At 40.0% G+C, this 11,421-nt stretch overlaps 1 protein-coding gene across 5 annotated transcripts in view; it reads left to right on the forward strand.

The window, feature by feature from the left end:
• LOC117326246 (ATP-dependent RNA helicase DED1-like) overlaps window positions 1–10,792 on the forward strand; it is a 34,533-nt gene extending 23,741 nt beyond the window's left edge. For all 5 annotated transcript variants that reach the window (XM_033882916.1, XM_033882919.1, XM_033882917.1 and 2 more), the window contains 4 exons: window positions 812–911; window positions 7,338–7,608; window positions 8,026–8,142; window positions 8,527–10,792. In XM_033882916.1, coding sequence (XP_033738807.1) covers window positions 812–911; window positions 7,338–7,608; window positions 8,026–8,142; window positions 8,527–8,637 — 599 coding nt within the window. In that variant the 3' untranslated portion in view covers window positions 8,638–10,792. The remainder of the gene's footprint in view (window positions 1–811; window positions 912–7,337; window positions 7,609–8,025; window positions 8,143–8,526) is intronic.
• The last annotated feature ends 629 nt before the right edge of the window (window positions 10,793–11,421 follow it).

The following is an 11,421-nucleotide window of genomic DNA, read 5'->3' on the forward strand; positions in this document are numbered from 1 at the left end:
CCAAAATTGTGAATTTCATGACCCCGGGGTCTCAAGTTTGCCCCTGGGGAGGGGGTAAACTTTACTATAGTTTATATAGGGAAATTACATTTTTGACTTTTATTTGTTTTATTTCTATTGGAATTCATTCTAATTTGGTTAACATTATCAGCTTGGGATGGCAGTTTGAGGGTATGCACATGTTGGCCCTGATTGACCCAGAGGGGCTGATGGGCGGGGCTAAAAATGGTCAAATTGGCTGAAATTTCAAAAATCTTCTTCTCAAGACCGAAATAAGGTAGAATCAAATACTCTTCATAGTTGGAAGGGTCTTAGGTGCTCTACTAAAATTTATTAATTTAATGACCCTGGGGTCATAAGTTTGCCCCTGGGGAGGGGTTACATTTTACTATAGTTTATATAGGGAAATTACATTTTTGACTGATTTGTTTGATTTCTATTGGAATTCATTCTAACTTGGTTAACATTTTCAGCATGGGATGAAAGTTTGATAATATGCATATGTTGGCCCTGACTGACCCCTGAGGGCTGATGGGCGGGGCCAAAAAGGGTAAATTAAATTAACTGAAATATTTCAAATCTCAGGTGACCGTTAAGGCCCATGGGCCTCTTGTTCAAAATCTGGTGATGATGCATTCTGGCAGAAATTGACACAGATTCAGTTTCTCAAATATCAAAAGTTATTGTTACCAGTTTATTTGTGGCTTAAATATAAATGAAATTCTCAAACAATAATTGACATGCATCTGAAATGTTGTCCACTCTGTCTAAAAAAAAATGTTCTAATCAGAATTTTCATGTTATATTTCAGGTGCAGACAAAACCCTAGTATTTGTGGAGCAGAAAAGGAATGCCGATTTCTTGGCATCCTACCTGTCAGAGTCCGGTTTCCCCACAACTAGCATACATGGGTAAGTTCTTAGAAAAGTATTGTAAATACTTTAATTGCCAGTAACAAACAAATAAATTATACAATAGGATTTCTGCTGGTAGTGTTCTGATGATCAGTTATAATAGAACATTTAATTGATTGGTCGTAGTTTTCAGTTTCCCCACCTGAAATAATACCTGGTCTTTGGTAACAAGACAGATTTATGCCTGAATGGATTTTGTTGACATTGTAAATGTTGTCGACACTTAATTTTTGGCTTGATGTATGACGTTACACCAGGTTACACAGGTGGGCATTACACGGAACATTACAGAAATTTATTTTGGTCGAGATTGTAAGTTTTTAGGTCACCCGACACAAAGTCTCAAGTGACCTATTCTTATCGCCTTTTGTCTGTCTTCGTCCGTCGTGCATCCGTAACAATTTGATTTTCAACTTCCTCTCCAAAACCACTGAACCAAATTCAATGAAATTTGGCAGGGAGCTTCTATGGCTAAAGGTCAACTAAAATTGTGAATTATGTGGTCCCCATCCCCCAGGGGCCTGAGGGGCGGGGCCAAAAAGGGTCAAATTGACTGAAATTTCAAAAATCTTCTCTACTCTCAGATAAGGTGGAATCAAACACTCTTCATAGATGAAAGGGTCTTAACCCTTTGCCACATGCAGGTTATAACACTTCAGCACTCTGTGCCAATAGTGCAAAGATACATTGTTGCAATGCAACATTATTGTGCTGACTGAAATATACATACACCATCTCAATGGCAGTTTTTGAGAAATTAAGTTTTGTTTTGATTAATTTTTCTAAACCTAATTTTGAAAGTGAAATAGTTGTTTTAGACATTTTTAGCTCACCTGGTTTTGGACCAGGTGAGCTTATGCCATACCGTTGCGTCCGTCGTCCGTCGTCCGTCCGTCAACAATTGACTTCTTCTTCATAACCACACATCAGAATTTGACCAAATTTGGTCAGAAGCATCCCTATGGGTAGGGGACTCAAAATTGTACAAATGATGGGGCTGACCCCCTGGGGGCCTCTGGGGCGGGGCCAAAAGGGGTCATTTTTGCGCTATTGACATAAACGACTTCTTCTCTGAAACCAAGCTATGGTTATCACTCATATTTGCCTGGAAGCATCACTATAGGGTGGGGATTCAAAATTGTACAAATGATGGGGCTGACCCCTCAGGGGCCTGAGGGGTGGGGCCAAATGCGGTCAATCTGGCTATATTGATATAAACGACTTCTTCTCTGAAACCGAGCAATGCCTGTCACTCATATTTGCCTGGTAGCATCACTATGGGGTTGGGATTCAAAATTGTACAAATGATGGGACTGACCCCCCAGGGGCCTGAGGGGCGGGGCCAAATGTTGTCAATGGGGCTATATTCATATAATTGACTTCTTCTCTGGAACCAAACAATGGATATCTCTCATCTTGTACTGGTAGCATCACCTTGGGGTAGGAATTTGAAATTGTACAAATGACGGGGCTGACCCCCTGGGGTCTGAGGGGCGGGGCCAAAAGGGGTCAGTTTTACAGAATTGATATAAACGACTTCTGCTCTGAAACTAAGCGATGGATATCGCTCATATTTACCTGGTAGCATCACTATGGGGTGGGGATTCAAAATTGTACAAATGGTGAGGCTGACCCCCCGGGGGCCTGAGGGGCGGGGCCAAGAGGGGTCAATTTGGCTGAATTGATATAAACAACTTCTTCTCTGAAACTAAGCAAGGGATATCGCTCATATTTGGCTGGTAGCATCCTTTTGGGTAGGGATTCAAAATTTTATAAAGGAAGGAACTGACCCCCCACTCCCCTGCAGAGGGCAGGGTCAAAAGAGGTCAATTGGTTTAAACAACTTCTTTTCCGAAACTAAGCAATGGATATCACTCACATTTGTGTGGTAGCATTCCTATGGGTTTGTGCCAAAAGTTAATTTTATTTCATGGATTAATGCATTTTTTGACATAAAATCCTCACGTACCCATATAAAATGCCTATGATATATTGACATAGCAATACCAGTGACAAATATACTTTAATCATCATTCTTGTTTCATATCTCATGAAATCCAGGTGAGCGATACAGGCCCTCTGGGCCTCTTGTTAGTAAGTTACAATTATGTTCAGAATTTCTTAAATTTTAATTCTGTGCTATTTTCTTTATAAAACCAACAACACATAACCACGAAATCAGCTGTATACAAACAGAACAGAAAAATTTCAAAATATTTTGACAATGTAATTTATTAGCTCACCTGGTCCGAAGGACCAAGGTGAGCTTATGCCATACCGTGGCGTCCGTCCGTCCGTCCATCAACAATTGACTTATTTGACTTCTTCTTCATAACCGCTGATCGGAGTTTGAACAAATTTGGTCAGAAGCATCCCTATGGGTAGGGGACTCAAAATTGTACAAATGATGGGGCTGACCCTCTGGGGCAGGGCCAAAAGGGGTCAATTTGGCGCTATTGATATAAACGACTTCTTCTCTGAAACCAAGCAATGGCTATCGCTGATATTTGCCTGGTAGCATCACTATGGGGTGGGGATTCAAAATTGTACAAATGATGGGGCTGACCCCCCAGGGGCCTGAGGGGCAGGGCCAAATGTGGTCAATTGGGCTATATTGATATAAACGACTTCTTCTCTGAAACCGAGCAATGACTGTCATTCATATTTGCTTGGTAGTATCACTATGGGGTGGGGATTCAAAATTGTACAAATGATGGGGCTGACCCCCCAGGGGCCCCAAGGGGCGGGGCCAAATGTGGTCAATTGGGCTATATTGATATAAACAACTTCTTCTCTGAAACCGAGCAATGGCTGTCCTTCATATTTGCCTGGTAGCATCATTATGGGGTTGGGATTCAAAATTGTACAAATGATGGGGCTGACCCCCCAGGGGCCTGAGGGGCGGGGTCAAATGTGGTCAATTGGGCTATATTGATATAAACGACTTCTTCTCTGAAACCGAGCAATGGCTGTCGCTCATATTTGCCTGGTAGCATCATTATGGGGTGGGGATTCAAAATTGTACAAATGATTGGGCTGACTCCCCAGGGGCTTGAGGGGCGGGGCCGAATGTGGTCAGTCCGGCTATATTGATATAAACGACTTCTTCTCTGAAACCGAGCAATGGCTGTCATTCATATTTGCCTGGTAGCATCATTATGGGGTGGGGATTCAAAATTGTACAAATGATGGGGCTGACCCCCCAGGGGCCTGAGGGGCGGGGCCGAATGTGGTCAATCCGGCTATATTGATATATACGACTTCTCTGAAACCGAGCAATGGCTATCGCTCATATTTGCCTGGTAGCATCACTATGGGGTGGGGATTCAAAATTGTACAAATGATGGGACTGACCCACCAGGGGCCTGAGGGGCGGGGCCAAATGTGGTCAATTGGGCTATATTGATATAAACGACTTCTTCTCTGAAACCGAGTAATGGCTGTCGCTCATATTTGCCTGGTAGCATCATTATGGGGTTGGGATTCAAAATTGTACAAATGATGGGGCTGACCCCCCAGGGGCCTGAGGGGCAGGGCCAAATGTGGTCAATTGGGCTATATTTTATATAAACGACTTCTCTGAAACCAAGCAATGGCTGTCGCTCATATTTGCCTGGTAGCATCATTATGGGGTGGGGATTCAAAATTGTACAAATGATGGGGCTGACCCCCCAGGGGCCTGAGGGGCAGGGCCAAATGTGGTCAATTGGGCTATATTTTATATAAATGACTTCTTCTCTGAAACCAAGCAATGGCTGTCGCTCATATTTGCCTGGTAGCATCATTATGGGGTGGGGATTTAAAATTGTACAAATGATTTTTTTTTGATGGGACATCATTCTTGTTTCATGTCTCATGAAACCAGGTGAGCGATACAGGCCCTCTGGGCCTCTTGTAATTCATGAAATGATTCAACATTAACTCCCAAATGAAACAAACTGAATTTTCAAAGTTTTCACAAGAATATTTCAACAGTTCAGGCTTAAGCCTAGAATATTTTATATCCGATGTCGCGACGAAGGAATGTGTATCCGACCATTTTGGGTCAAATCTACCTTCGTTTTTCAAATGCCAGCGAGCGTAGTTATTAGTGTGTCGAGCTATGGTGGAAAACTGATTCTCATTGAAGAAAAAGTAGAAATAATCAATGGGACTTGCAGTATCAACATCAAAAGTTTCTGGAAGTACTGGCCCCGTTTCCCTAACAAAATCATTTACTGTGATCGGCGAAAAATCTCGGTCAACATTACCTAATGGCGGCGGTACAACTACAGTGGAACCTCTATAAACCGAACATGCATGGGACATGACTATTTGTTCGGTTTACAGAGGGTTCGGTTTGGAGAAGTTGATCGAAAAATGACCGGTCGAATTCCGGATATAATTGGTCGGACGATTTTTTATTAGAATGCACCCGATTACAAACCGGCACGTAGACAATATTTGGTTTGTCTGAATAATATGCATATTATGAAAGTTAATAAATGTACATGTATATATTGCAGAATATATAAGAAAGGCAAATGACTTTAACTATAGTTTTAAACAGTTTTTTCACATGTACAACTACACTTTACGATCGACCTACATTTTGTTACATCCGGTGAAGCTTCCGTCATGTGGATGGGGCCGATAGTCCAATACGGAATATTTTACATATCGACTAATATTAAAGGGTGTGAAGATGTTTTGTTTCAATGTCAATTACAATTGATCAGTTGATACTGGTCGTATTTCCGACATCGCTGTTGTCTAAAAAAACATCAGTGGCTTCTTTTACGAAAACAACCCCCTTTGGGCCTCATTTAAATTAAATGTGAAACTCAGGCTTCTAGCTCTACTTGCATTGAGAAGATAAACATACTGACGCGCTTCAATGAAGTGTGAAATTGTTTCATAATTATCGTGTTGATTATACACTGGGCCATCCGTCATAATGCCCCCTTGGGATATATATTGGATACCTGTACAAATCACATACGTAGGTCCCGAGACAATAAGGCTTCACACAATACCCGTCACAGTTGTTGTTTCACGGTTGACTGGCCTGACCTCGTGTCATAATCGCTCAGGTAAGGCCGGTTTTCAGAAGTAATTTTTGGTATATTTTAACAGGAACCGGACGCAAAATCGGTCCGGTGTTCGGAATTCAGAGGGATCGGTATTTGGAAGTTTATTAATACTATAATAAAGAAGGACCAATTCCGTACAATGTCAATTCGTTCGGTATTCAGAGGTGTTCGGTTTTTAGAAGGTTCGGTTTTCGGAAGTTGCACTGTAGTCGCCGTTCGTCCTCATTTTCGGACTCGTTATCTGTTGACAGTTCATTTAGAACATCGTTAAGATCAATATCTGACTAAATGTATTCAGGTCCAAAGCCATCAAACTCTAAATTATCATCATCGTCGTCAAAAATGTCGCGCAAAATCGTAGCCACAGCCGCCATCACGCCTCGTTGTTGTCACACTTTTCTACACTCATGACTCACACTTTCTAGGTTAATTTATTCAAAAACTTTCGTATGAATGACATGTACAAATCTGATTGGTCGATGCATTGATATCTTCTTAAAATAGTATCAGGGATTTCCAGATAGGTGTCGCTCTCAATCACCGGATTTTCCATGTCTAAGTTTACCGAACCGGCATGGCGTCGAGAGGCGCTTACATTGAGATAACGTAGAGGCGTCGAGAAGCGCTTACATGGAGATAATGCAGAGGCGTCGAGAAGCGCTTACATGTGGCAAGGGGTAAAGGCGTCCAGAGGCGCTTACATGTGGCAAAGGGTTAAGGGGTTTTACCAAAATTGTGAATTTCATGACCCTGGGGTCTCATGTTTGCCCCTTGGGAGGGGGTAAACTTTAATATAGTTTTGACTATTATTTGTTGCATTTGTATTGGAATTCATTCTAACTTGGTTCAAATTATCAGCATAGGATGACAGTTTAATGATATGTACATATTGGCACTGGTTGACCCCCAGGGGCTGGTGGGCGGGGCCAAAAAGGGTCAAATTGTTTATATAGGGAAATCACATTTTTGACTATCGTTTCTTTTAGTTGTTTTGAAATTCATTCTAAATTTGTTAACATTATCAGCATGGGATGACTGCTTAATGGTATGCACATGTTGGCCCTGACTGATCCCAAAAAGTGTCAAATTTACTGAAATATTTCAAAAATCAGGTGACCGTTAAGGCCCATAGGCCTCTTGTTTAGGTTGTCGGTGTCCTGATCATTACAAGGTCTTCTCTACCTAGTGCTAACTTTGAGTCGGCTGTACATTCAATTTTGACTGATCAAATCAATTTAATATGAAATTCATGTTTCAACATATTGCCAATACTTAGAGAAATTGATCGATGGATTTTGAATTTTGTCAAATATATTTTTATTGTTGATTTGATTTGTAAATTTTTCTGTAGGGATCGTCTCCAAAGAGAAAGAGAAGAAGCACTGCGGGATTTCAAAATAGGCAAGGCTCCCATCCTGATAGCTACATCAGTAGCAGCACGTGGCTTGGACATTCCCAATGTAAAACATGTTATAAACTATGACCTACCTCAGTCAATAGACGAGTATGTACACAGGATAGGCAGAACTGGGCGTTGTGGCAATCTGGGCAAGGCTACCAGCTTCTACTCTGAAGACTCGGACGGCAGTCTCGCCAAACCACTCTTGAGAATCTTGGTGGATGTAAGTTGCTTCTAAAAAGCATGACTGCATGTAAAACAGCTATTGTGATGATTGTTATTAAATTTTCGTTATGATATAAACGATGCAATTTCCTTTTGGCTTAGAGCTAAATGATTTATAAAAAAAAATGATATAGGGGTCATGGATTTGACCATAGCTGCTGATAGGATGTTGGACAAAACCAAACTCTTGGATTTGGCAAAATACATCAAGAAGGTAGAAAATCTTATGCTTCTTCAGATTTGTCAGGATGCGCTTGATGGTCATGCTCCTGTGTAAATATGGTGCTCGAAAACCGATGCCATTATAAGGCTAGTTTGCATAATTTAAGGCTTACCAAAGAAGATACAGGGGGTCTTAAAATCTTGCTTTTAGTAAATGACCCATTTATATTTCACAAAATTTGTCATTTTACAGGCTCAACAAAATGTACCAGAGTGGTTAGAATCTAGCGGACAAAGCAGTATGTCTTCTGGCTCCTATTCTGGAGGTGGTCGATTTGGAGGCAGGGACATCAGGAAGGACCAGGAAAGGGTATGTTTTGCTGCCGGAATTATCAATATCGGATATAATAATATTTAGGTCAGCTGACATTTCCGGTCCAATTAAAAGTAGTTTGGCTCAATATAGAAAATTTGCTGAAATTTTGTTTGCTTCAAAATGCTACTCTTTAAGTGAAAGTTAATGTGAAACATCACTGAGCCAATTATTACTTAAATAAGGTCAGTTCAACTGCTGAGGAAACAGAAGGGTGATGCAGGTAAAATTTCATTGGGTATAAATTAAAACATTTAAAGGTATGTCTCCATTGAAAATGGTAAATTATATAACCATTGTAATGTATAATTGTTACCTCTATTACTGTTTCAGGACATTGTCATTGACCATTAAGCTCACATTTTTTAATTGCTGTTTCAGACAAGAGAACACGCTGGAAATGGCCAGAGTTCCTACTCGGGATATGGCAGTGGTTTTGGTGGTCAGGCGGCCAAAATAGGCGGTGATGACGATGAGGAAGATTGGGATTGAGACTGATCCTTAGACTTTACGGCTAACACTAGCCCAGTCTCCAGCCGTGTTGAGGTCCGGCCATGTGTCACCATGTTGCGTGAGAAAACTTGCCGTTTGGATGGTGGTATTGGTCCAAAGAGAATGACCTTACCAAAGAAGATACAGGGGGTCTTAATAAACATCATAACCAGCTAAACATTCATGTGGGAGAAAGGAGTCCCAGTGTTATATTTTTCATTGTTGTTTTTTTTCTATGTTAAAATTTGTTTCCAAGTGTTAAAAAAAACAACTAGAGATTAGGTACCTATTAAGTTTTTGTCAGTCGTTACGAAATGTACATTTTGTTTCTTTAGACTAGTGTTTACATAACTTTTCTTATCCGGCCACCGATGGATAGTGAAACTTCATTTTGCAGTCTGGAGTTCTCCCAATTCAGTCCTTCAAATTAGAATTAATTTTTGACTGGCTTGCAATCGGTGGATCTACTGGGTGGGGATTTAACGTGCCAAGCGTGCCTCAGCCTGTAGATTGGACATGGGCAGTCCTTTTTGTACAAATCTTAGTGCTGGGAGAGGTTGTGGTGTTTGTATTTGTGTTGCAGAATGTATTACACACACTCCCATCTTCCTACACAGTTGTTAAAGCTGGTTTAATCACGACTTGTGTATTCGGGTCATTTTGTCTTTTAAAACATTTAACTTCATTGTCCGGTTTCATCTGCTCTGAACTCATTTGTTAATTTATCAATTCCATGGAGAAAATCGCAGAGCTGTCTTTTTGCAAGTCTGCCAAAGTCTTATTTTTCATGAGTATTACAGATATTTCATCATTTAAAGCAAAATTGATCATGAAACACTATTCAGCATTATCAGCTTTCAATATTAACTGTGTCGATATTAATTTAGTATTCCAGTATGAATGGATAATGTATCGAAAATGTTAAATTTTGATGAAACGAAGAATTGAAGCTTTCAAATGTGTTCAGTCTAGTGGTACAGCCCTATCCATGACTTTTTATCAGTTGCCATGTTCATTATATTGCTGAAAGGTTTGTGAAATGTAGAAAGGAAAATCCTATGTGCACCTCGGACACAAACCAGGCTATCTCCAGATTTTAGGAAGCCAGTGTGATGAACAAGCCTTGCTGCTTGAATATGGAAAACTTGGTTGTTAGACATCAGACGTTGCGTATCGGAGTTGTCAATGAAGCAGCTCTGCCAAAACTGTTCATAAAAAATGGTTATTAAAGTTCTGTGATGTGATAACGTGCAATTCAGAATATTTTCAAGGGCATTAATGGTACTTAGTCTTGTGTATGTGATTGAAGTGATCAAGGATGACCGTGTGTTATCATTGTGGCATCAAGTTTTCTACTACACCTAGATGTGGGGCAAAACCATTCCAGCTGTAATGTAGGAATAATCCCAATTAGTGGACCAACTAGTAGATTTTAAAAAGTTTCAAGTTAATGTGCAGTGTTGGTTTGGTATTGTCTCTTTCATAATTTGTTTTTAGGTCATCAGACCCAACATTGGGCACAGGTAGTGTTGTTACTAAGGGGAACAGCAATAGATCCTGTGATGAGGTAGCAGGTTCTTCAGATTCAAGTAAAGATTTCTCCCAATCTGCATTCTGTTTGATTGAGTAAAGTTTTAAAGGTATAAACAAATCTTCACACATTTAGATTTTGCTTCGTTGTGCCAAACATTTGCATCTCTTTAAGATGAATAGAATATGCATCAGTGTTCTAGTGCTACATTTTTCCCTATAGTAAACCTTCAGTTTCCTGTGTTTTAACAGGGATTTTACTTGTATTGTTCCTGTTGAAGGTAGTTTTGATCCACATATACATTTTCAAAAAGGAATCTTGTATCCCTTTTTTCAGATACAACATTGTGTTGCATAGTAGATCTATATCACTTACTTGCAAGGTTTGCATATACTGTCCAAGCAGGTTTTTAAATGTTTTATCTGTATTCACAAGCAAACTGTCTTCACTTTTGCTTCAAGTTCGATCAGTTATTCTAGTCGGTCGTAATGGACTGGCTGGTTTTACTTGTCGAGAATGTTGTGACGTTTAAACTGTGATGATTCCACATCTGGTCATGCCTACTCCACATTTTATTTGAAAATCATTTTACATGCTGTACAATAATAAAAGATATTGTTAATATTTTATTGTGCGATTGATTATTTGACCGAGTTGTTATCCATGTGATGTACAGATGATTTTAAATTGGGCTCTGTCTGTAGGTTTTGGACACCCATTAGATTAGTCCGCCTAGGTAAAATTCAAAGAAAATCGCCATTGTCAATATGTTGACAAACCTGGTTGTCCATTTTTGTGCAGGCGACGAATAGGTATGGCTATGTCCGTGGCGTCCTCGGAGGTTTCTGTGTTTCCCTTGGGCTGATCAAACTCTAACTTCATGCAGATGTTCCTTACCACAAGTGCTTGCTTGGATTGTTTTTCAAGTCCGAACTTCAAAGAACACCCGACTTTCTGTTCAGGAGCCACTTCTGTGGAATTCTTGTGAAATGCAATATTTCAGACATTTATCTTGACAGTCCTGCAAATTTTAATACAGGCTTTGGAAGTCTTTGTCAAGACTCGTCAGAAATCCATATAAAATCACCAGGTCCGTTGTATTTCATTATTGAATAACTAGTTCAAAAATGGAAACGGCCTTGGTTTTATTTTGTGGTGAGCATAGACATAGATGATATAAAGCATTCTGAGGTGATGGGTCTTCCTTAATTCTACAAATATACCAGTAATTAATTATAGATCGTTTGAATTTA

Source organism: Pecten maximus, chromosome 4, assembly GCF_902652985.1.
Source record: "Pecten maximus chromosome 4, xPecMax1.1, whole genome shotgun sequence".
Lineage (NCBI taxonomy): Eukaryota > Metazoa > Mollusca > Bivalvia > Pectinida > Pectinidae > Pecten > Pecten maximus.